The sequence below is a fragment of the Equus asinus genome, chromosome 7, assembly GCF_041296235.1.
Source record: "Equus asinus isolate D_3611 breed Donkey chromosome 7, EquAss-T2T_v2, whole genome shotgun sequence".
In the NCBI taxonomy this organism is placed as follows: Eukaryota; Metazoa; Chordata; class Mammalia; order Perissodactyla; family Equidae; genus Equus; species Equus asinus.
The window spans coordinates 56839299-56866713 of record NC_091796.1 but is presented as its reverse complement, the minus strand read 5'-3'; the positions used below and the strand labels follow the sequence as shown (position 1 = coordinate 56866713).

Below are 27415 nucleotides of genomic sequence, written 5' to 3'. Positions count from 1 at the left end.
AGGGAAAACTCATGTGAAAACAGACCATGCCATAGAAATACATTTAGAACGCAATTCAAAATAAAACTTTCTGGAGCAAAAGACCAATTCTATCAATTATCTGAGCCACTTGATAATAAAGAATGATACAGTCACAGTACAAAGAGATCTAATAGCTGGGGAGGAAGCTGGAAGAAAAAGGGGGAGATGGCAAAGGAATGAATATTGTTTCTTTTTTACCCAGCTGCTAAAATTTTCTGCACTCATTGGTCTAAGAGCTATGGGATATCAAAGATGACTTTTAAAGTGTGGATGATGTAATCAGATTTGTAACTTAAAAGCAATCATCATGGGGGCCTGCTCTGTGGCCTAGTGGTTAAGTTCAAGTGCACTCTGCTTCAGCAGCCTGGGATTGGCTCCCAAGCGGGGACCTACACCACTTGTCGACAGCCATGCTGTGGCAGCAACCCACATACAAAATAGAGGAAGACTACAAAATAGGACAAATCTTCCTCAAGGAAAAAGAGGAAAATTGCCAACAGATGTTAGTTCAAGGCGAATCTTCCTTAGTGGAAAAAAAAAAACCCACCACCCGTTACAAAAGATATTTCAGTACACACAACAAAAACGGCAGAGCAAGATTATTTTCCATTGCTAAGAGCTAAATACATGAGGCAATGGAAAAAGTTATTTGTGAACAACCTGTCCTATCAGTTCCCTATCTTTTCAACTATTAATTAGTAAATGTTTAACTGATTGCTTTGGTCCTAGGAATGTTTCTCTGTAGTGTCCCTAACCATACCTTAGCTCAGTCTTAGTCAAGTAAACTCTCCTAAAATGTATACTCCATCATTTTGCAAAAGTAAATAGATTTTATGTTGCTGTTCTGCAAAGCTGCTATTCCCAAATATGAAGGAACTTTCAGAAGTGAATGTTCTGTGCCAACCCAGATAAAGTCCCTGAAAAGCTGGAGAGTTGTGGCTTTACCTCCTATCAATGATTAAGCTGCAAACAGAGAGCAGCTACATCAACGTGTGGCTGCAAATGACTTCCTTGTATCTTAGAATATTCTTTGTAGAAAATGGAGAACTAGGTTATGGCTCAGCCATATTAAAAGTCAGAAAGCTTTGTCTATAAAATGTCCTTTAGACAAAATCAGCCAAATAAGTGAGCCAAACCCAAGGTAATGAAGGGCAGAACCATCTGGGCTTTAGAGACCACCGCTCCTCATCACATGCCGAATTGCATCCCTTGCTTTGTAATTTTGTAGGCAGAGTAACACATCTGATGTCTTGCGCTCCAGGAAATCTTTCCCACCTCACACGTCTCTCTCGACTCTTTTAGGCTACATACCATAATTCACTGTGGACATGGTCTCTACTCTCGCTAAGCTACATGAGTCTTGAACTCACTGTGGTTCCACAGAACAATACATGGCACTCTGTACAGAGTCAGAACACTGCAAAATTCTACCAAATAAATGAAAATGGCCTATCATTTGAACCTTAAAGAGTCATCATGCTAGCATCTGAATGACACCCAGAGGAAATGGAAGCCATACTTACTCTGGTGCGATAAATCCATGTTGTGGTGTTACCGTAAGACAATGTGCCGGCCAGTACAGCTCAAATTTCAGTAACCTAATAGAATTATTTAAAATATGGAAACGTCCAGTTTTTGCCAGATCACCTATTAGATCAGATAAATGTTACTTACATTTAATGTTAGTGAAAAAAATGTTAATAAATAGTAAAAATGAACCCTAAATAAATACACTAGTATACCAATTTATTTTGCTTTCTCAATTGCCCAGTTACAGGAATTTCAAATCCTTGGTAAAGCAGACCATTTGTTTACTCTTGGAAACTACAAAGACACTGAACAAAGTTCAATAATGAACAAAGTTAGAAAAAAAAGGAAATATGGAAATTGTTACTACCTGGTCATATCTTAGGCACACACATAGGTACCACATTTGTTCCTGCTCTGAACCAACTATATCACTGTTAAGGGTAAAAGAGACCAAGTGCCAAATGAGTTCTTTGGGAAACAGGATGTGGTGGGAGGAATGGCCCACGAACGGGTGGCTCTGCCGTTTGGGGAACTAGGAGCATGGCCTGAGGACCACGGCCCTGTGTCAGGATGATACTCCAGTGGAGTCTGAGTTAGGTCACTAGTAAGTGAGAGGAGGATGTGTGCAAGCCATTGGTCACATTTGCAAAAAGTCCACGGATACGCTCTAGATGAGCCAAGGCTACAGAGAAGGTACAACCCTGGGTTCCAGACTGCAGTCCTGTCATGTTTTCACTGACATACTCACAAGGAGAAGGGGCCAGCAAAATCAGCTGTTCAGGTTGGACAGTCCACATTTCTTCAGAAGACGATTTATCTTGAGGTGGGCGAACAGCTTGTGAAAGAAGTGGAGAACCCTGAGGACCTTTAACTGGTAAAACATCCAAAGAAACATTGCCACCATGCTTCCCAGAACTATCAGATTCACTACAGAGAGAAGAAATTAAAAGGGATAAAAAGCCAGACTGTGTCACGTGTTTATATTAATTCTTCATAAATCTAAACACATTTAGCTAAAACTAAAAATGTATTATATAGTTTGTATTGTTCAGTAAATAAAAATCCCTCACACTGTGTATTCTTAAAGTAATGCATAAAAAAAAAAGTACAGTATAGGTCAAATATTATACTAATCTGTAATTAGAATACTCAAATGATTTAATTTCTTTCCTGCCTTGATTTCTGCATGCCACTGAGGTCTCTTGAAAGGTTTACTAGAAAATTACCCATTATTAAGAATATAAAAAAAACAATGAAACTCAATGTATCTATAACTGTACAATAACTGGTTTCATAATGCTAACACCAAAAAACTTTAAAACAAGAAAGTCTTCTGGGAAAAACACTATGGTAAGAAATGCCAATAAAGTTTAAGAAGATTTTTATTAAGTGTTGAAACAGTGTTTTCCAATAAGCTTTAGATTACAAAAAATTGTAATTCAAATAAATTTTGTAAACACAAAAGCACAACTTAACTGAAGTTCAACTGTGCAGGACCCAAATTCTCCTACCATGCAGTGGAGCTAAATCTTTATTTTAGGTCGGCTTTTCAAATCAGACCTCTACTGCCCAGAGAAATAACGGAGGCATCAGCCAAAAGTCAGAAACAATTTTTAAAAAGTTGATTCTTGGCTTTTTGGCTTCCTAAGAACCAGTTGCTCACTATTTAAGTGGTTTTCAAGATAATTTTAAGTATATGTAACTACTATCTTTAATTCTTTCTTTGACAGAATATCTTAGAAAAAAATTAACACAAAGTATAGGGAAAAGCAAGCAAGCTGGCATGAGCTGGAGGCACTGTGTGCTGGGTGGGTGTGAGCCATTAGTGAGCTCTCAGTTGGCGGCACTGGGACCTGAAAGGAACTCTCAGTCAGTGTTGAGTTGGCAACACTGGGCCCAGGGCGAGAGCCCATGTGATGAGAAGATTGGTTAAAGATCTTCTCATTGTTTACCCCTGGAGAAGGCACACTGAGAAAACAAATGGCATCACTTCTGCGGTGTTCTGCATCTGCAAACTGAAACTGAGGAATATTTTACAAAGTAACTGGCCTGTACTCTACAAAAACATCAAGGTCATTGGTAAGAAAAGGGTTAGCAGCTGGCCTGCAGCCTATTTTCTCCTTGTTACCAGGGAATGCCCAGGAAAAAATTAGGTAAATGTAGTAAAATGTTAACAAGTGGGAATCTCAGTGCAGGTAGCAGATGGGAGTTTTCTGTACTGTTTTTTAAGTTTTCTGTAAATCTGAAATTATTTCAACTTAAACTAAAAAATAAAGGTGAAATAAACATTTTGAGACAAAAAAAAAGTACAAGGACAAGATCAGCCCTACTACACATCAAATAATCTTGAAATCTGATGAAAGATGTTTTGTTTGTTTTACCTTTTAGATACTAACCTGGCTTTGGAAGAAGGCTGAAGAAATTCTCTGTTAGAAATGGAATCTCTGAATTCTCCAATTACTGAAAGTATAATTTTACGCATGTTTCCATAAAAGAGCTGAACATCGTTAGGGCGTTGGGGAAGATCATACACTGAAATAGAAAATAATGTTTGAAATACAAGAATCTTTACATAACCACATCACAAAGTAACAGATAAATTTATATATTTATAGCTATAGAATATTATTTTCCTTGGTTGGGGTAGGTGATATTTTGATTTTTAATACTATTGATTATAGGAAGTTCAGCATCAACGACTCCAGTCTTGGATTTGAACTACAACCTTGCCAATCATGAGCTCTGTGACCTTTAGCAACTTAACCTCTCTAAGCTTTTGTCTCCTCAAGTACGACATGGAGTGACAATCTATCTCAGGCATTGTTGTGAGCATTAAAATAAGAATGGTTTTGGGGCCGGCCTGGTGGCATATTGGTTAAGTTCATGTGCTTTGCTTCAGTGGCCCGGGATTTGCAGGCTCGGATCCCGGGCACAGACCTAGCACCACTCCTCAAGCCATGCTGTGGCAGCATCCCACATAAAGTAGAGGAAGATTGGCACAGATGTTAGCTCAGCGACAATCTTCCTCACAAAAAAAAGAGAATGTTTTTAAAGACACATGTGGCAACAAACATTTACATAAAGCTTACTGTGGGCCACACACTGTCCTAATCCCTTTGTATTATTAACCTAGTTAGTTTTCACAACTCCTCTTTGAGGAAGGTATTATAATCTGAAGCACAAAGAGGTTAAAAGCACACAATTTATAAGTGGTAGTCTCACAGACATTTAACTTAAGCAAATCTAGAAACCAGGCAATATTAATATAACTAAATACAGTAGATTAATAAAACAGGGCTTGAGTTGAACATCTTTATATTAATCCATCTGAATTTATATATACAAGGAATTTTATAGAATATGTTTGTATTCTACATATAAATCAGACATTAAGAATTATTTTTTTTAATGATAATTTGTGTGTGTGTGAGGAAGATTTGCCCTGAGCTAACATCCATTGCCAGTCTTCCTCTTGTCTTTGCTTGAGGAAGATTAGCCCTGAGCTAACACCTGTGCCAATCTTCCTCTGTTTTGTATGTGGGATGTCTCCACAGTATGGCTGACGAGTGGAGTAGGTCTGCACCCGGGATCCGAACCTGCAAACCCTGGCCTGTCCAAGTGGAGCACATGGAACTTTAACCATTCGGCCCTGGGGCTGGCCCCCTTAAATGGAAATTTTAAAAGAACACAGTAAGTGTAAATTGAAATTTATAGTAACCAAGACATCAGACTACAAAAGTTTAAATCAACTGTAAAAATATTTGCCACTAATTACACATTTTGCAAAAGTGAGATTACAAATACTTCTAATAGTAATATGCTCAAACAAATGTTATTCAAAATAATCATGTAAAAAGTTCAATTGCAACATTCTCATAGGTGATCTACTCTACTAATGAACACAAAATTAAGTGGGATTGTTTCCTCCCTCCACCTGGATGATAAATATACCATCTCAAGGAATCCCATATTCCTTGAGGTGGAATCTGGAGTCCCAAAGACAGACCTGAAGTCTCAACTCAATCCCGTCTTAGATAGGTAATCTCAGCAGGTCACCTGAGCTCTTGGTTGAGTTTATCAATGAGACTCTTAATATAACACACTTCTCGAATTTTTGTATATGCACTGTCTCCCCTGGAACATCCTTACCCATGTAGGTCCCTGTGTTCTCCACCTTGTCAACTCCTCCTAGTTCTTCAGGATACCTCAAGAGTCACCTCATTCTAAGTGGGGTATCCTTTCTCTGTGCTCTCCCAGATCCCTAAATGCAGCTCTATCATAGCACTTTTCATACTGTACTTTAATCATCTGCCTTCCCCTTAGTCTGTAAACCCTTAAAGGGCAAGAAGTGCATCTTTCACCTCTACAGACTGGCACCCTGTACTCTCAAACACGTCCATTTAATGAATGAAACATTGGTGAATCATGAAACTGTGTCAAGTTCTGAACCACTACAAACTCACACTTAATTTTAATCACAGTCTTCATTATTGCTGCAATATGTCACTAAGTGTTTGTGTTTCATCTACGTAGCATAGCTCAGTTTAACTCTTTTATTAGGATCTTTCTTATGAGGAAGAGATAAGGATGGTGAAGCTCACAAGAGCTGAAAGTGGCAGAGCTGGGTCTTGAATTGAGTTTCAACTGTAAATCCAAGGGTCTTTCAATACTCTGCTACCTTAACACATGCTGACAAGATCCATTTCAAATCTTTTCATTATTTTTAACTAACCCACCCTGCCTTGCCTTTAGCAGATGATCTAGACTCTTAATTACTGAAAAGATCAAAGATTACATTACATCGTCTCTACAGAGGCATAAATATCCTTTTCCTTTACTATTTCATATTTCAGAAGCAATACATGCTACATCATTAAAAAACTAGAAAACAAAAACAGGGGGGAAAAACATTACCACCTGAAATTCTACCACCAGAACATAACTGCTGTTAATATTTTGCTGTGTATACCCCTGCTATTTTGCCTATGTAGTTATACATAGACACGTTATTTTTACCAAAATGAGATCTTATTATGCAAACTTTAAAAATAATTTTTTCTTAATAAATGAAGAGCTTCCCATACTATTTAATATAGAATATAATTGCTTTAATAGCTTCAAAATATTCTATTGCATAATCAAATAATTTTCTATTCTTGGGCACTTGGGTTACTTCTGACTTCTTGCTATTATATATAATACTGTGGTGAAAATCTCTACATTTTTATATAATTTGTATGTCTCAATATATATATTTTTTGTATCAGTAATAAACACCAAAAAATACTTGAACTGTTTAGCTCAGATAGGGCTAAACATCTAAGTTAGAGTCACTCCACCACTGTCTATTCTGGATTTTTTTTTTTTTGCCACCATCACATCCTCCATTAAATCGTATAGTAGGTACAAAAGCACAGAAATCTCAAAACGAGTGTAAGTTCACAATCATTAAATCTTAAATAGTAATTAATTTGAGTTTAACAATGACCATTTTCCTCCTCCTGTTTACAGGTCTACCCATAGAATAGGTGCAATAATATATTAATCATATCTTAACATTTACGTTGTAAAGCTCTCTCACTTTATCTTCACAACAATTCTGTATGATGAGAAATTAGATATTATCATTCTTCTCATTTTACAGATAAGGAAATTGAATTTTAGTGACGTATTTGTCCAAAGTCATACTGTGGCTCAAACTCAGCCTGATGCCATATCTAAACTCACACCCTCCCCCCTTATTTCAATCACCAGACCTAGGTAATACTACAAATGACCCAAAAGATTTAAGACGTTGAAATTCTTACCTTCAGTTACCAGTAGCTCATCTTGAAATGCTTCGGCAAAATCAATGTTCTGTAGCACACTATGTTCTGGAAGTATCTGTTTTATAATCCCTGGTTTATCCAACAGGGCTCTGCCAGTAGAGATTTTCATTCAAAACTTAGATATAAAATTACCTTAACTAGATTTTCATCAGCATATGTGGCAAATCCCACTAAGAGCATGATACGTTAGCACATAGATCTCATGTCTTAAATCCTAATATAAGTAATTTTAAAAAGAAAACCTATTCTGGAAGTTCCCTTAAAAGTTATATATGGTAGTACAATAATCAGTTCCAGCCAAACAGTAACATCAAAACAAGAACTCCCTAATGTAACAGTAGAAAGAAGAGTAAAATTAGATTCTTTTCAGGTCTAACATTTTCATTGTTTGTGATAATTTGGTTATAGTTAGAAATTTGTCTCAGAAAAAAATTATGCTAAGAAAATGATACAAATAAGACATCAGAGGGAGACACTTAAATTACCATGTAACTATGTTTATCTGGCCTCCTCTAGAGAATCTTTGAGGTGAGAGTTGAAATGTAAATTTCTCTGTAGTACTCAGATGTTCACAAACAAAAGAAGTCTCATCACTGTAAATCTGTGGCAAAGAGGAAGCTCTAAAACAATATGCTGATTTCTATATCCCAGTAGACAGAAAGGAAACAAAACCCAAAAAACCTAGAAATCGAATTTCTCCAAATGCCAGTTTCTATTTCTAAAACGCTTAATTGAGAAACAAAACCATGTTCAAAGTTGAACTTTTCACATTGCGTCTGCTCTAACATCATGTGGCAATTTACCACAAAACTCTCTCTTTTTAAACATTCCAATAATCCTCAACAGATTAAAAATAAAACAAAACAATTTCCTAAATTATGCATCAGAATAAAACAGAGCAGAGCACAAAGGGTTGGAAGAAGGAAGGACTGGTATATGCATGTGCCCCTCCTCCACCGGGATTTAATGATTTCCTACTAACAGAGGAACCATTGTGAGCTTCACTTATTTATATTATATTCAGGTCCTCTGGGCTAGGAAACAAAATTTTATAACATAAGAACTCTGAATTCAACATACAAGAATGTTACCCGTATTTAAGTCACAAGCTAGACATAAATATCTAAATTTGACAACATTGCAGCATATTAAACTAATTTAAACTAGATATACCAAATTTTCTAGAAGCACCTGCTTTAAGTAGTTAGCAGAGTTAAACACCCTACACATTTCTAAAACATGACTTGATCCTTTCACATAATTCACAACATTCCCAGAAATATTCCAAATAAGTCAGGTGTGTTTACAATATACTCTTTCAGTAGTTCTTAAATCTTTCCTGAAATTGATCTACCATCATTACAGATGGTCCTATTATGGAGTCTGAGTCTCCTATTTGAGTAAGAGAAGAGGCACAATAAATATGTCTCAAAAAGAAGGTACATTGCAAATATACGAAATGAGTTTCCTACAGGTATTTTCTCTTCACATTATGGTAGCTTATCAGCTACATAAACTTTATCAAGATTTTTCATCTACCAGTTCACTAAGAAATAGTGAAACATGTTCCAGAAATTCCAAATCCCAAACCATTTTTTATGACTTCATTATTTCTACTGAATAGTTTCCAATTCTGTCTAAGATAAGTAACCTACCTTCGACACTGCTGTCTTGAAATTTCATCTCCACTAAAGAAGTACACAGTTGACAGTTCTGTTGTGGTTTTATAATTGCTTTCTCTGTCTGACGGATTATATATTATAGTAACATCCTGAAGCCAAGAAAAAAATCAGGAGTGATATTAAATATTTTTCTTAAGTTATTTCACTATGAATAAACTCTCACATGAGCCTAACCAGTCAAAATAGACATGAAGGTATATGCATAGCATTTCCAAGAATATCAGATAAGTACTTCTATTCCAATATTATTTCCAAATATTATTTTAGTTTTTAGCCATAAAATAATTATCAAGAAAAACATGAGTTCATATTTTTAGTGCAAAGACTTTTATACTTACTTCTTGTGTTTTTTCCTTGAGCACAAATTTATCTGGAAAAATCCTTAATACTTTAGGATCCAGCAAAACCTTTTTCTGAGAATCCTTAAAACCTATTGCTTTAACAAAAGCTGCCCGAGAGCCAGTGTTACGGACAGAAAAAACAATTCTCCTTTCTTTGCCAGGTATTAAGTCATTCACTGTTACCATGTAACTGTCAGATAATTTTTTGACATCTTCCAAAATAAGATTACTTGTTCCTCCATATCCAGACAAAGGTATCTAAAAGCACAGAACATATACATCCAAAATTATTCCTATGTAAACAGAAAGCAGAAGATTAAATTATAGTCAGAGAAAAAAATACATACAGATTTAACATAACTAAAATTATTATTCTTTGTGTACTTTGGCTACTTGTTACCCCACTTCCAGTCCAGCATTATATTTAAAACTTTGTCTTAAGAGAAAAGCAAACTGAAGAGCTGCAAAATTACCTTCCAATATGCTAAGAATAATTATTTCATTGTTATGAAAGCCAAGCTTAAATGATAAAGAAATAATAAAAAGATTACAGATATGCTTGCTTAAGAAGTATTTAGGGTGAAATTTACTTATGTTTGTAATTTACTTTGAAATGCATAAAAAAACAGATGAATGATGGATGGTTAGATACGTGATGAGAGAAATATAGGAAAATCTTAACTGTAGAATCTAAGCTGTAGGGTATGTGAGTGTTCACTGTCTAATTCTTTCAACTTCCTAGTAATTCTGAATTTTTGAAATAAAATGTTTTTGGGGAAAAATCTATTGTCTTACAATCCTGTTAGCTTTTGTCTAGCACAGTCAGAGAGAAGCATGCCAAAGGGACCAAATAGAAGCTAAGCACTCAAACAACTCTCAGAGGACAGATGCCCCGGTAGCGGGGGTGCAGACTAAAGGCAGCCTTTAGGTGCTGACTGATGCTGTCCTTGAGCCAGGATGCTTTCTCAGGGCTCAGTGCTACCAAGAAACAAGGATTCACGGAATAAACTCTATAAATAAGAATGTAGGAAAATAGATGCCCTGTTAGAAAACAAACTTTTCATTCTCTTTAAAATGTACTCCTTTAAAAAGGATCTTTCATTCCTAATTATTAAAGTAAGTGCCAAAGAACCCCTTGCAAACCCGAAAACATCAATAGCTTATTTTGAGTTATGTTATGCACTTATCAAAATAACATTTTGAAAAATTAAATTTAGGCTCTTCACAATTAGTAATTGCTTGCTAAAATTAATAGCATTTTAAAGGGCTTCAGATCTGAAGCTCCTACAAACCCCACCTCATTTAGAGTGAGCTCTGGGAGTTTCAGGAGCCAAAAGTGTTCCTAATTTTTCTTTTCCCACAGAAACTTGCAAATAAATTTTATGTATGAAACTAGAAAATAACAGGGAAAAAGTTAGCTTTTGAAAACACTCAATATAAGTATTCTTCCTGTATTTTCAAAGTCTAAGAAACCACAAATAACTACTGAGTAAACAGTTAAGAAAAAGAATGCTTAAATAAAACGAAATGTGACTAATGCTAATAAGTCCAAAGATTCAACAGAAAAACTGACTGTAGAGCAGGGTTTCTTACCCTCGGCACTATGGACATTTTGAGCCGGATCATTCACTGCAGTGAGGGCCACCCTGTGCACTATAAGGTGTTTACCCGCGTCCTTGGCCTCTACCCGCTTGATCACAGTAGCACCCTTTTACCGCTCCCAGTTATGACAACCCAGAATGTCTCTGGAAATTGCCAAATGTCCCCTAGAGGGTAAAACAGCCTCCGGTTGAGGATCGCTGCTCTATGGGACTAGAAAACAGAGAGCTAGTATGAACACCTAGAGCCTGCACAGTGGATAATCATGGGCTCTGCAGTCAGGTAGCCTGAATTTGACCATTTACTGGCATGTAAGATGCACAACCATGGGCAGGCATCTCCCTGGGCCTCAGTTTCCACATGTGTACAATGGAGATGGTGGTATGATCTCAGACAGTTGTTTTGAAGATAAAATGTGATAATCCATGTAGTGATTAAGAGTAGTGCCTGGCAGATACCCATAGCATGCAATGAATATATTTTTATTGCAGTCCCATCATGTTTTATAATACAGAAAGCATAGATAATTTCATTTGTTTCTCACAACCAAACCAGGAACTTGGGGTGGTAATTAGCTGCATTTCAGCTAGGGGAGTGAAGCACGAATGAGTGAAGAGACCGATTCAGGGTGAGGAATAGAGGCCTGGATTCTCTCATCCCTAGAGCTCAGGGCGCTTCCACCACTGAACCCGGCTACTTATCTCCACAAAGACACATTAATGTTGATAGTCTAAGTCTTCCTGTGAGATAAGAGCCATATTCATCTGTGCACTTCAGGTCTCCGTTCAGCCCACCTCTGAGAGAGGAGAGGTGGCATCTACCTAGCTCTGATTCTCACTAGGATCCTGATATGTCTTAAGAGACTATCAACCCAAACTTCTGTTTGGTTGACTGTCAAATCAAATGGTTCTGTCCTAAATGACCAGGGAATTATTAGCTCTCCAGAGATTCTTGTTGAAGAATAACTTCAAAATCTTGGCTAGTAAACCTGAAACTAATCAAAATATATTCATGATCGTCTGAAAGATACAGCCCATTTAGTCCTCTCCACAAACCACTTGATCATTATATGAAACCAGATCATTAGAGTATGTAGTACCTTGGCATTGTGTCCTAGGTTCACATGTAACGATGTTAGTTCTAAAAATGACCACTTACATCTTTAAACAATTTTGCCCTCTATAGCTCACAGGGCCAATTGAAGAGTTCCACAGAGAATATGTCAAGCTCCAGCATCAAAAAAAGTTAAATTTGACATAAATATCTCTACAAAAAGAAAAAGCTTCTAGGTATTGTTAACCTTGACACTAGGAAATGAACCTGAATTTTAGCGCCAGCCCCACTGCCAAACAACCGTACAGTTTTCAGGTATGCACTTCTACAGAGCTCAAGTTTCACTCGACTATCTTGCCCTCCTTTCCTTTTCTCAGTGATTTATCACTTTTCTCTCTTAGTGCTCTGAATGCATCTATGGAAATAACTTGAAATCCTTTGTAAAATTTTTAAAAATTATGCTAGGAGGAAACAAAATATAAAAACTCCTATCTGTGTATCTCTATTTCTGAAACAGAGTCTGCTAAATGGTGTCAATAGATATTTTGCTGAACCGAAAAAGTAAAATTTACTTGGAAAGTCAACATCTTAAACAGTTCAATCTGGATTTACCAAAAAATCTGTTCCTGAAAAGTTTGGGTACACTTCAAAATTCTCAAACTGAAATGAAAGTTAAAAGCATTAGAAGAGATTGTTACTTATAGGAACACTATGGTGGCTGTTTTTATAACATGACAATTCTACAAAGTATATAATTACTCTCTAACTTGTTTATAAATCTAAGCAATTATATATTTTGACTTATAAGAAGCAGAGTATATATAATTTACCAATATTAAACTAATAGTTATAACACATCATAAACTCCATGGAAGGAAAAAGAACAATAACATTATCTTACCGTGAACTTAATGCCTGGTTGTAATCGAATTCCAAGTTGTTTAATTTCTAGTTTAGCCAACATACAAGATAATCGAGTAGGTGCAAATAATATAGAGATGTTAATGTCTTCTTTTGGATGAATTCTGATCTCACAGTTACTGGTCAATCGCTCTTCTGAACCAAAAGTGTGCTGAAGCTACAATTTAAAAACAATCATTGCATAAAACAAAGCAGTAGCACAAATAAAACATGCCATTAACATAAACTCTTCAAAGATGACTAACACAAAACAGTCTGCATATCTAAGTGTTCTGCATCCATGTTACCAGCTCCTAGTTAATACCAGCCCTGATATTGGTTCCCCTACAGTGAACCCAGTATATATGGGTTAAAATTAAAGGCACACATTCCCAGTTCCCTGGTTCTTTAGTTATACTCATGTAAATGCTTGTTTCTTTAACCTCTGACTCCCTGAGCTACAGAGCCAAATAGAAGTCACAAATTGTTAAAGTCCAGATGACCTCACACTGGGTTCCCACTAAAGTTGTGGCTAATCCCAGGACCTTGAAGTTCTTTTACAGAGAAACTAATGTCCAGAGAATATCAAGAAACCAAAGCTTCCCAGGCCCAACTCCTTGGCTTCCTGATGTTGGAGTCTACCTTCCACCATGGAGATAAACAGCCAAGGACACTCATCTGAGAAATCCTTTGTCTCCTCTGCTGGAAGGAGCCCGAGACACAGGCCAATGGGAAAAGCCTGACCAAGGAGGTCCTGGACCCTCTCCCCTACCTAAAATCCCCAATAAAAACCCACCGCCATTTCTTAACGGGGAGCAAGCAACTTATGGAGCACTCGCCCTTGCTTTGCTCCCTCTGCCTGGCAAAGCAAAGCCTTCCTTTTTCTCCCAAGACTCTGTTCTTGTTATTTGGTTTGGCATCGGGATCAGAGACTGAACTTTTGGTACCATCCAGATGGAACATAAAACAGAAGAAAACCATGCACTCCACAAACCTGAAAGCAATCCTGATCCTGTCCTCTAATAAGCAGTCGTAAATGTTGGGTTGTAGACGTAGAATCATTTCTTAAAGCTAGTTTCTGAAGCCTAAAAACAATTACACATTTTAAATGTGGTTTTCCTCCATGGATATTGCTACTATTATAAAAACAAAGCCAATTAAAGTCAACTGCAATGTTTAGAGATGGACTGATTGCATATGCCATTTTAGCAGCCTGGAATTCTCTCCAAAGTCCTAGAAGTCTACATTTCTGAAAACATATGCTCAAGACTCACCATTTCAGAGAAGCTTTTGGCTTAATCTCTCTCCTATTATAGCTCCTTAGCTGCCCTTATTATTTATACTATATAGCTATGATCTGTCCTACGAAACAATCAGTGAAAATCAAGATTAACAAATTCATTAAGTCATTAAGTCAATACCACACTTAGCTCAAATATCTAGCTTTCATGGAAATACGGGGTCCTAGGCACACTGCCCAGATTTTTCATTCTAAAAGACTTATTTGCACAAAGCAGGCTTTTAAATAGTATATTGAATTAACCTTTCTTTTGAAAAGTTACAATGTGGGGCTGGCCCCATGGCCGAGTGGTTAAGTTCACATGTTCCGCTTCAGTGGCCCAGGGTTTCACCGGTTTCGATCCTGGGCGCAGACAGGGCACCGCGTATCAGGCCATGTTGAGGCGGTGTCCCACATGCCACAACTAGAAGGACCCACAACTAAAATATACAACTATGTACTGGGGGGATTTGAGAAGACAAAAAAAAGAAGATTGGCAACCATTGTTAACTCAGGTGCCAATCTTTAAAAAAAAAAAAGTTACAATGCAAGTAGAATGGACATATGAATACCAGGTTGCTGATATTAAGAAGCTCTTTCCATCTTCAAAAATATATGAATCTTCTCATCATTGGAGAATAGAGAATACAAGAGTAATCTCTATTTTACTCACATTTTGAAAATTGGCAGTTATTATTTAATACTTAATTATTTAAGCAGTGGTCTATGCCGTGTCCACCTTGTGTTAAAAGGGAAAGGCTGCTGAGCCTAACCTCAGAATAAAATCTAAGACCTTTGGCTAACAGCACACCTGAGAAAAGCCTTCCACAGGTACACTGACTGGGAAAGACTTACCTGAAAAACATCATTTAAAAAAATTTTTCCTTATTTAGTTTTAAAGAAATGCGGTTATCATTTTCAAGTAGTAGAGTTTTCAAGTGGGGGGGGCTCAGTTTCTAATTTTAAAAATAAACTATACAAAATAAAAAGGGTTAACATTTTTATTATATAAAGAGTCTGGACAAATTAATAAGAAAAAAATATTAAAATTCTAACCAACAAATAGTCAAAGTATATAAGCAGACTTAAGAGAGAGAAACTAGAACGAATGAATAAATATATGAAAAAAACTAGAACTTTAGAAATCTAAAAATACCAAGTTGGAATGAAATGCCACTTTGGACCACTTTACACTTAGAAAACATAATTTTAATTTATTAATTATCATTCCTATCTGCAACTGAGGCAAAACCCATTAACTCAATGAGAATATTGTCCCCTAAATTATATATACTAATTTCTCCTCCATACTCTGGAAGAAGAGCTCACTTTAAATATCCCTTTTGCAACAAGCACCTTTTACAAAGGCAGGTCAGGAGCAGGCAAGTGCCCCATAGGCAGAGATCTAGTTGGGCATCATCATCTCCCTGCCCTGTTTCTGAGTCCCCTCCTAGCACCCATTGGGTCACAGCTTTTGTCTGCTCCTACGACATTTCACAGTGGGAGAGAAAATAGGAAGATTCTTTAATAAGCAGATAGAACACCTCTTTATCAGGAACACTGCTGCCACATCTTTACAGAAGAGTAGCAGGAGCCATCTGTGGTAGGAAAAATTACTATTCTCAGCAGAACACCAAGATGGGAGGAGAAACAAAGAAACACAAATCCATAATTTAGCTAGGCGCTGCACTAAACACTTTACGTACATTAACATGTTTAATATCTATTAACTCTCTGGAATTGTTACTTTCACAAGCCCACTTTGGCCATCATGTGGCGTACCATCAACTGACTAAAGAAGAGCCATTCTTGCTCCTCCAGGCTGAGGTAAGACATCTAACCAACTCCTGTAAACGGGGGACATGATAGGCTTTTCAGGTCAATTCCCTGCACTGGCATGGGACTGACTCATAAGCTGCTTTTGGAACAAGACAAGGTACAGATAACCACATGAATGGTTAAGCAGACGTATGAACTCTATAAAGTAAGGAGGTTCAATTAGATCCTCTGGCACAGACAAAACTATAATTTTACAGAAGTAATTTCTTCACATCATTAGTCGAGATTTAACCAGAACTTTCCTCTCTCTCAGGTACCACAGAATGTATGGTAAAACACTTAGGACAAACACAAAAGCACAAAATATGAAAGAATAAACATTCAGGTTTAATTATTTCCTAGGTTGTTAATTAGAAGTGTTTACTGATTTGGGGTCCGTAAAAAAATCTAGATATGTTGCTAAGTTTATGAAGGGAAAAAATATTACTTTACTACATATATATGCCAATGAATTTTATTAACTCAGAGTTATCCATAATGTATAACCAAAATAAATATAAAAATAAGATTAGAGACATAATTCACATTAAACTAAGACAGAATATATCTGCTCTATTAGACACTCCAGTACTCTTTACAGTAAGATGTATTCACCGAATAGTTTGTAAACTCCTTAAACAGAATGCAATGCCTCTAATTATTTTTCTTCCTACTTGTCCATAGTGCCTTCCAGAGAAGGAACAAAGATACTCATAATTGCCTAAATTTGGTAATCAGTAGAGAATTTACCAAAGAGCTTAAGAAAACCAAAACCTACTTTTTTTTGGATTACATTTTAAAAAGAGGTGAAAACTTTAATTAAAAAATTTTAATTCATGATAAGAAGATCAAGGAGTATAAAACAGCTTTATCTCAATTCTAAAAACATATAAATACAGCAGAGAATAACAATAGGTGATAACAGCAAAACTTTAGCACTCGGAGGCTGCTACATGCACACTTACTGTGTTCTACCAAGAGGGACGCCTCCCCAAGCCAGAAACTGCTTGTTGGATAAAATCGATGGGATATCTGAGCAGCAGGGTCCAAGCGTCACAGGTTTACTGCCTGAAGAAACTACTTCACCTTTTAACACCACTTCATATTGAGGTCCAAATGGCTGCACAAATATTCTCAAGATCCTAACAAAGAAAACCATCTAAGTTGAATGTTCAGAATTCAATTCTTTTGGCAACTATTTCCTACATGCTTCCTTTGTCCATGAGATTGATCTGGGTGTTAAGGATACAATGACATTCCCACCCTTAGAGCTTAATACTCCAGAGGGAGAATACAGACAAAAAAGAGTCTGTTACAGTACTATCTATAGGGTGGAAGAGGAGAAGGTCACAGGGCTATAGAAATACTACTAAACACTATTTATGAGGAATTTGGGAAGAGTTGAGGAAAGCTTCCCGGATGATAGAGTTAACCCAGTGAAGTTGAGGGTAAGCATTCAGGCACAAGTATTCACACTTGCGCGGGCCAGCTCTTCTCCAGTAAGCAGTAGCAGACCGAGCACACCAGGGCATTCTATACCCAAGGTGGGCCATAGGCCACATGTGGCTCTGGACAGCATGCTTCTAAGCTAGGCTTATCAAGCAAGTTCAAATACTAATGACAATGGTGCTCTAACCACTGTGAGGTGATAGTCACTTATGACTGGGTGCGAAAAAGTCAGAGAACTGGAGAAGCGGTGGTGAAAAGTATCTTTAACAACTGACAATGTCAATCAATAGTTTCCTTGGAGAGAAAGAAAAAGTTAACGAGAAACATCAAGATTAACATTTTATTATTTACTTTTCTCAAAATATACTTGAAAATTGTGATTTCTTAAATTCTAGTCAGCTAGTTTAAAAGGAGATTTTTAGTAAAAAGAAAAGAAAAAACCTGAGGCTAAATGAAAGAGATTAAACAGAGCTATATCATCTATAGGTGAAGTAAAACATGTACTCTATCATTCAGGATGTGGATTGAAGCATAGCTTAAATAAGTGGCTGTTTTGAGAAATGGGTAAAAAACTTGTCATTATGAACAATTTTATATTACCTTTCCTCACAGGCTTTGGGATCCTTTGGAGTAAATGAAACTATAATTTCGTGTTCTTCTCCAGGTTTAAGGAATAGAGTCTCTGGATCCACTGAAAAGTGACTTCCTTGATCTGGGATCTAAATATTTATATAATTATAACTAAATGCCAACTTAGGCAAATATGGCTTTTACACAGTTACTCTCCTTACGTGTCTTTCTCCTTTACTATGACAGATTATTTTCCCCTTCCTCTTTGTCCATCACTGCCCCACTTTGTCTTATTCTCTTGGAAAAGGTACTTCTTTCTCCCTCCTCTTCCATAACAAACTTTATCTTCCACCCCACCCCTAATTCTTGGTCACTAACACCCTCACATTTGCCCACATGTCTCAGAAATAATGTCTACATATGTGGATCATTCTCCTTCAGTTCTACCTAGCCACAGGATAATACACACATTTTTTAGGAACTAATCTAGAACTTGCTTCTTACAAATAAAACATTAGATGTTAAAGTTCCTTATCTATTTTATACTAGCATAACACCCAGCTTTTAAAGCACTCTCAGATTCCTCCATTTGATCTCACAGTGTGAGGAAATACTATGTTACAGCACTCTGACATCAATTCTTACCTTGATATCTAAGTAAACGTTAATATTCCCAGCATTTTTCAAAGGTAAGTGCTGCTTTGTTGAGGAAGCCACACTGGCGAACAAGTGTATAGTCTAAAGGATGGGGTAAAACAGGCATTTTAAACATATGTCACTATGAGAATGAAATCAACCTAATACAAAATAACGCAAAGAGAAGAGTTTAGGTACCTGTAAGTCTTTCGGAGCATGTATCCTAGCTATTCCTGTTCTTGCTCGAAGACTAATACTTTTAATGACTGGTGTAGGGTTTGGGCTATCAACTTCTATATCAACCCTTGCCAAGAATTCTTCTGCCGAGTCCAGAATCTCTGTAAAAGTTCATTCTTTTAGTTCAGACACCAGAGAGTTATTTAATTCTAAACGCCACGAGTGGTCCAACACTAGGCCCTCAGAGGTCACAAGAAATCTTAAGCAAGATGATTTTTTAAAGAACTCAAAGAGGAATAGAAATGAGCGAAGGAGAGAAAGAAGAAAAAGGAAGAAAACATCCAATCGGTAGATGTGATAAAAATCAATTAACAGAAAAGATCCCAAAAGTTTTCAGTGGTACTTGAGTCAAGTTACATGAATAGAACTCAAAACAGCACGCTCTCTGCCCCATTTAAAAAATAACATAAAATATTTGACAAATTATGCAAAGTATTCATATTTACTGACAGAGGAAATAAGCCTCAACTTTGTAGTTTATTTAGCTACAGAGTAAAGCAATTCCCACAAAACATAAACACGATACCTGAAGAAGTGATCTGTTTCTTTGGACTATGGAAAAGAACCCAAATCACCAGAAATTCTGGATCCTGTAAAATAAAAAAAAAAATTTAATGTACACTGGCATTAAGATCAAAATCTTAATGAAAGAAATACAGTTTAGAAACCTAACTTACTCTTTCATTCTAAACCAGTTCTTCAATCCACCCAGCTTACCTGTCCATCATAACTGGCAGGCATCATGTGATTGATCACAGAAGGAGCTGCCAGCTGAGCAATCACGTCAGCATAAGGAGCAGCGTTCATAGAAGCATGGACAGGTTCCTTGGAAAATGTGAAGCAGCGCCAGGCTATGGCATTCTGTTGAGAAATAGAAGAGTTAGTTTCAATAACGTGAATGGTGTAATGTTAAATTTGTTGACAGAATCCTCAACAAAAAAATTTACTTTCGTAAGAAAAATTGACCAAGAATGATATGCCAGTGTCTACAATTCCAAATCAATTTGCTCTGTTAGCAGGTTCTTAATGTACATTAGTACTTACTGCATTAATAATAAGTCTGATAGGCACAGTGGCACGTGTCTTGTTTATCAGTTTTAATGGAAGAGCTTTCCAGCCTCCATAAGTCAAGTCCCCAAAATCAAGAAAATCTTTTTTTTCTGTTTCCACCTAATTATGGGGGAAAAAAAAAAGACTGATTTATAAAAAGGAATAAGTCACCAAAATCAAGAACATCTTTCTTTTCTGTTTCTACTTAATTATGAAAAAAAGGGACTGATTTATAAAAAGCAATATATTAATAAATTTCACAGCTTATGTGCATATCACTGCGCTTTTTAGCCACAAATAGAGTCAGCATTAAAGGTAAACTTAAGTTTCCCCAAGCTATTTTACAATTGCTATTTTCTACAAAAATAAATGTTAAATTCTTTTTTTGAGGTAGCCTATATACCTAAACATACTACAGAACAAAGCAGTATCTTAGCTGCTGTTATTCTGGAAAGACTATTAGATCTTAAGACAAACTGACAATTTCATAAAATATATAAGCCTCCCTTCAATGAGCTCTATTATTACAATATTAACTTCTCAATTCCCTTCAAAACATATGTTGGCATTTTCAGATTTAGTCCAATCTTCCGACAATACTGAAGATGTCTACAATCATATCAAAACAGACATATCAAAAGTTTAAAATGAGTGCCTACCATCATGACAGACTGACTTCTTTAAACATGAGAAACCAACTTAACAGACCCCTCACACCCACTCATGTAGAAATGCTGGATAATATTTAACACACACATGAATTTTCTTGGCCTAGCCAAACATAAAATAAACAGAAATTAAAAGCAGAGTGGCAAATGGGAGCTGACTTCCCTGGTAGCCCATGAAGGTTTGGGCTTGACTCACCCACAAAGTGGGTGAGCTTCAATACCCTCCTGAGAAAGAAGGTAGGACCTTGAGCTTGTCGTGCGCAGGGTGAGGCTGGAATAAAATCTAAATTCCCTGCAAAAAGTGCAGAAATTCAAAGTGCCCTTTTTATGAAAAGAGAACAGGAAAAACTCTGTTTACGTGTCTGAGGGGACAACAAGAAAGCTTGTCCAGGGTTGAGTGGGCACTGGAAGATCGACTGCAGGAAAGTGAAACCCTAGGCCTATGCCACAAGTGTATTTCTAATTTATTTCAGATTATTTCTAGTTTCAGGTCCTAATTCTTCCGCTAGTTAGTTTTGCTCCATCTCACTGATATTTTCTTCATGTAGTTTCTAATTATTTAATTGATATTTTAAATTTTGTAGTGTAAGCTCATATTCACGTTGGCTGCTTTTTGCTATAGAAATCCCATGTGTTCTGGATTTTCAGTGTCCCTGAAGAATACTTTGAATAATGCTGGGAGCACTAGAGGTTTCAGTGATTTTCAGCTTGGAGCTCCCATACCTGAGTGGCCCACAAGTGGCTTACGCTCTAGTGGGGACAAGGAAGATCAGACAATAACAATACACAGGTAAATATTTAGTATGTCAAATGCTGAAAAGTGCTAAACAGAAAAGTAAAGCTGGCTAAAGGGAAGAGGGAAGTGGGAATGTGGGGATGAAGTGACAGGCGGTGGCAGCCATTCTATGAACAGTGTTCAGGTGACATCTGAGCAGAGATCTGGAGAAAGCGAGAAAGGAAGGAATGCGATGATCTGTGAGAAAAGTATTACAGTCAGATAACAATAGTATTGAAACTCTGACAGGGATCGTCAGTACTGGTGGCTGCTTCCTCACTAGCGATACTTTCCGAGCTGTCTTCACGCATCCAGAGAACTTAGCTTTCACGTGCAGCCAAACTGATGCCACACACTTTCTAAATCTATATGTGATGTTATCACTGAAAGTTATTCCAAGCTGAGACACTCATTCATAAAACATAGGGCAGTTGTTTTATTTATCTTATAAACATATATTCAAGATTTCCTCTACCTAACCACTTAGTACATTGTTTCTTAAAGTGATATTTAAAAGGCTAATGTATAACATCCAGCATTTACATACCACCAGGAATAATCACTGAATCTGGGTAAATTTCTTAATCTCCTGTTGTTTTTTTTCAAACTGATTATGCCAAGTAACTTTTCAGAATGTCCCAAACTAACATTCAAGAAATTCCAGGCTGGAGAAGAGCCAAGATGGCGCCGTGAGTAGTCCTCTTTGTCTCTCGCCCTTCGAGTCTACAATTATTTGGACACTTATCGCTTGACAAAGGATATCCAGACAGCATCTCAGGACGTCTGAGACACCCACGCGACTATACATCGGAAGGCGGATGGACTTTCCTCCGGGAGGATGTGGAAATAGGTGAAAACTCTCCGACCCCGACGGGCAGCCTAGTACCCACAAGCGGCTTTCTTCCAACGGACGCCCCCAGAGGATCCACACACATTTAGGGCAGGAGCGAGAACACAACAGAGGAGCGACAGTGGAAACAGGTGACCAGAACCCGACCTAAACCCCCTGCAATTACTCCTAAACGCAGAGGAAAACTTTGGAGTTGCACACCTGAGCCCGCGGGGAGAGTCTCTCCCCGCCATTGGCGGGGAGACCCAGCCTGGTGCTCGGGGCGCCCGGAGGGTCCCAGAGAGAATCACGGAGGGCATGGAGGTCTCCCAGCTGCCATTGCCCGCCCCGTGGGACTAGGGATTGCCGGAGATCTCGGAGAGGACCGGGGCTGGGGGAACTTTCAAAGGCCGGTTCTGCGACCCGGAGGGGAAGCGCCGGAGTTCCACCAGGCAGCAGACAAAACTCTCTGTCTGCCATTAGCAGAGGGGCCACGCTGAGCATTCACGGCTCCGGGAGAGGCCTGGAGAGAATCCCAGAGGGCGGGGCGACCCCCAGCTGCCGTTGCCCACCCCGTGAGGCTAGGGATTGCCGGAGATCTCGGAGAGGACTGGGGCTGGAGAGAGTTCCAGAGACCCAGCTTAGTAGCCTAGGGGGAAACCCTACAGGCTCACAGCAGCCTTAGGGAAAGCCTCTGCACAGCACTAGTAGAAGGCACCCAGCCGCCAGCCACAAGGCTGGAAGACCCCAGGGCAAAAGCAGCATAGCTAGGTGTACTAACTACAGACTGTAGAAGATGCCAATAGCTCTCCTGCGACCCATAGAGGACAAGTGAGATTTGGCGGGTGCTGACAGCAACGGAGCGACAAATATAAGTGATCCCACCCCTGGCCGCTGGAAAAGCCCATAACACCGTTGCAGACCCCAAGGAGAGAGCACATCTAGGTGGGCTGCAACAGTAGGCACCTGCAGCCTGAAGCCCCCCTGTGATGGCCCCCATGGCAGAGGAGGGAATCCAAAGGGCCACTGTGGCTACGAAGAGGGGCCCAGGCCCAGTTAGCAACTATGGACAGGGTTCCTGGTTGGTGAAGTATAAACAGCTGCTCCCCCCACCGCAGCAGCTGAAACAAGTGAAAGGAGCAACTAAACTCTATCTCCATGCGGAGGCACAAATCAACAACATCAAGCAATATGAAAAAATACATTAAATCTCCAGAACAGAAAGAAAGTAACAAATACACAGAAAACAATCCCAAAGAAAATGAGATATATAACCTAAATGACGATGACTTCAAAACAGCCATCATTAAGATTCTCAATGAGTTAAGAGAGAATTCTGACTGACAACTCAACGAGTTCAGGAGCTATGTCACAAAAGAGTTTGATACGATAAAGAAGAACCAAACAGAAATATTGGAAATGAAGAACACAATAGAGGAGATTAAGAAAAATCTAGATGCTCTGAACAGTAGGGCCGATAATATGGAAGAAAGAATTAGCAATTTGGAAGATGGCAATATAGAATTGTTGCAGGCAGAGGAGGAGAGAGAAGCAAGACTTAAAAGAAATGAAGAAACTCTCCGAGAATTATCAGACACAATTAGGAGATGCAACGTAAGGATTATAGGTATACCAGAGGGAGAAGAGAAGGAGAAAGGGGCAGAAAACCTATTCAAAGAAATAGTGGCTGAGAACTTCCCAAATCTGGTGAGGGAGATGGATCTTCAGGTGACAGAAGCCAATAGATCTCCAAACTTTATCAATGCAAGAAGACCAACTCCACGGCATATAGTAGTGAAGCTAGCAAAAGTCAACGACAAGGAGAAAATATTAAGGACAGCCAGGCAAAAGAAACTAACCTACAAAGGAACCCCCATCAGGCTATCAGCAGATTTCTCAGCAGAAACTTTACAGGCTAGAAGAGAGTGGAATGATATATTCAAAAATCTGAAGGACAAAAATCTACAGCCGAGAATTCTCTACCCAGCGAAAATATCCTTCAAATACGATGGAGAAATAAAAACTTTCCCAGATAAACAAAAATTAAGGGAGTTCATTGCCACAAAACCTCCTCTTCAGGAAATCCTCAGGAAAACCCTCATTCCTGAAAAATCCAAAAAAGGAAAGGGGCTACAAAACCAAGAGCAGAGGAGATAAGTAGAAGGACAACAACAGAGAGTAGCAGCTCTACATCAGAACAGATTAAACCATGGGACGAGAAACAAAGGAAACTGAAGAAAACCGGAAAACAAGACACAAAATGGTAGTGGTAGGCCCCCACGTCTCAATAATCACTCTAAATGTAAATGGATTGAACTCCCCAATCAAAAGACACAGAGTGGCAGGATGGATCAAAGAACAAGATCCAACAATATGCTGCCTCCAGGAAACACACCTCAGCCCCAAAGACAAACACAGACTCAGAGTGAAGGGATGGAGAACAATACTCCAAGCTAATAATGAACAAAAGAAAGCAGGTGTCGCTATACTAATATCAGACAAGGTAGATTTCAAAGCAAAACAGATAAAGAAAGATAAAGAGGGACAGTATATAATGATAAAAGGGACTCTCCACCAAGAAGACATAACACTTATAAATATATACGCACCCAACACAGGAGCACCAAAATTTGTAAAGCAACTCTTAATAGAACTAAAAGAAGACATCAACAACAATACAATAATAGTAGGGGACCTCAACACACCATTAACACCAATGGACAGAACATCCAGACAGAAAATCAACAAGGAAATAATAGAATTAAATGAAAAATTAGACCAGATGGACTTAATAGATATATATAGAACACTTCATCCAAAAACAGCAGGTTACACATTCTTCTCAAGTGCACATGGAACATTCTCAAGGATTGACCATATTTTGGGAACCAAAGCAAACATCAATAAATACAAGAGAGTTGAAATAATATCAAGCATCTTTTCTGATCATAACGCTATTAAACTAGAAATCAACTACAAGAAAAAAGCAGAGAAAGGTGCAAAAATGTGGAGACTAAACAACATGCTTCTCAACAAACAATGGATCATTGAAGAAATTAAAGAAGAAATCAAATATTATCTGGAGACAAATGAAAATGAGAACACGACATACCAAATCATTTGGGATGCAGCAAAAGCAGTCCTAAGAGGGAAATTCATCGCAATACAGGCTCACCTCACTAAACAAGAAAAAGCTCACGTAAGCAACCTCAAACGACACCTAACAGAACTAGAAAAAGAAGAACAAACAAAGCCCAGAGTCAGTAGAAGGAGGGAAATAATAAAAATAAGAGCAGAAATAAACGATATTGAAACAAAAAAGACAATAGAAAGGATCAATGAAACAAAGAGTTGGTTCTTCGAAAGAATTAACAAAATTGACAAACCCCTAGCCAGACTCACCAAGAAAAGAAGAGAGAAATCGCAAATTAATAAAATCAGGAATGACAGAGGAGAAATCACAACAGATACCAATGAAATACAAGAGATCATAAGAGAATACTATGAAAAACTATATGCCAACAAATTGAACACCCTGGAAGAAATGGACAAATTCCTAGACTCCTACAATCTCCCCAAACTGAATCAGGAAGAAATGGAGAATCTGAATAGACCAATCACAAGTAAGGAAATAGAAATGGTAATCAAAAACCTCCCCAAAAACAAGAGTCCAGGACCAGACGGCTTCTCTGGAGAATTCTACCAAACATTCAAAGAAGACTTAATACCTATTCTCCTCAAACTGTTCCAGAAAATTGAGAAAGATGGAGAACTCCCTAACACATTCTATGAAGCCAACATCACTCTGATCCCCAAACCTGACAAGGACAACACAAAGAAGGAGAACTACAGGCCGATATCACTGATGAACATAGATGCAAAAATCCTCAACAAAATTTTGGCAAACCGATTACAGCAATACATCAAAAAGATTATACACCAGGATCAAGTGGGATTTATACCAGGGACACAGGGATGGTTCAACATCCGCAAGTCAATCAACGTGATACACTACATCAACAAAATGAAAAACAAAAACCACATGATCATCTCAATATACGCAGAGAAAGCATTCGACAAGATCCAACACCCATTTATGATAAAAACCCTCAGTAAAATGGGTATAGAAGGAAAGTACCTCAACATAATAAAGGCCATATATGATAGACCCACAGCCAACATCATACTCAATGGACAAAAGCTGAAAGCCATCCCTCTGAGGACAGGAACAAGACAAGGGTGCCCACTTTCACCCCTCCTATTCAACATAGTACTGGAGGTGCTGGCCAGAGCAATTCGGCAGGAAAAAGAAATAAAAGGAATCCAAATAGGTAACGAAGAAGTAAAACTCTCGTTGTTTGCAGACGACATGATCTTATACATAGAAAACCCCAAAGAATCCACAGAAAAACTATTAGAAATAATCAACAACTACAGCAAAGTAGCAGGGTATAAAATTAACGTGCATAAATCAGTAGCATTTCTATACACTAACAATAAACTAAAAGAAAAAGAACTCAAGAACTCTATCCCATTCACAATCGCAATGAAAAGAATAAAATACCTTGGGATAAACTTAACCAAGGAAGTGAAGGATCTATACAATGAAAACTACAAGACTTTCTTGAAAGAAATAGGCGATGACATAAAGAGATGGAAAAACATTCCTTGCACATGGATTGGAAGAATAAACATAGTTAAAATGTCCATACTACCTAAAGCAATATAGAGATTCAATGCTATCCCAATCAGAATCCCAAGAACATTCTTCACAGAAATTGAACAAACAATCCTAAAATTCATATGGGGGAACAAAAGAACGCGAATTGCTAAAGCAATCCTGAGCAAGAAAAACAAAGCCGGCGGAATCACAATCCCCGATTTCAAAACATACTACAAAGCTACAGTGATCAAAACAGCATGGTACTGGTACAAAAACAGGTCCACAGATCAATGGAACAGAATTGAAAGCCCAGAGATAAAACCACACATCTATGGACAGCTAATCTTCGACAAAGGAGCAGAGGGCCTACAATGGAGAAAAGAAAGTCTCTTCAACAAATGGTGCTGGGAAAACTGGACAGCCACATGCAAAAGATTGAAAATTGACCATTCTTTTTCACCACACACCAAAATAAACTCAAAATGGA

General features: G+C 37.9%; 1 protein-coding gene across 11 annotated transcripts in view; it reads right to left on the bottom strand.

Moving 5' to 3' along the window:
- The window catches only part of CEP192 (centrosomal protein 192), a 121105-nt gene that overhangs the window by 19639 nt on the left and 74051 nt on the right, over positions 1-27415 (bottom strand). For 10 of the 11 annotated variants that reach the window (XM_070513492.1, XM_014837307.3, XM_070513490.1 and 7 more), the window contains 15 exons: positions 19988-20113; positions 19661-19804; positions 19470-19533; positions 18905-19044; positions 18716-18808; positions 18101-18219; positions 17017-17193; positions 13949-14039; positions 12956-13132; positions 9400-9660; positions 9035-9150; positions 7359-7468; positions 3948-4083; positions 2300-2478; positions 1545-1668 (listed from right to left, as the gene is read on the bottom strand). In XM_070513492.1, coding sequence (XP_070369593.1) covers positions 1545-1668; positions 2300-2478; positions 3948-4083; positions 7359-7468; positions 9035-9150; positions 9400-9660; positions 12956-13132; positions 13949-14039; positions 17017-17193; positions 18101-18219; positions 18716-18808; positions 18905-19044; positions 19470-19533; positions 19661-19804; positions 19988-20113 — 2057 coding nt within the window. The remainder of the gene's footprint in view (positions 1-1544; positions 1669-2299; positions 2479-3947; positions 4084-7358; positions 7469-9034; positions 9151-9399; positions 9661-12955; positions 13133-13948; positions 14040-17016; positions 17194-18100; positions 18220-18715; positions 18809-18904; positions 19045-19469; positions 19534-19660; positions 19805-19987; positions 20114-27415) is intronic. The other variant, XR_011504548.1, reaches the window with a different exon arrangement.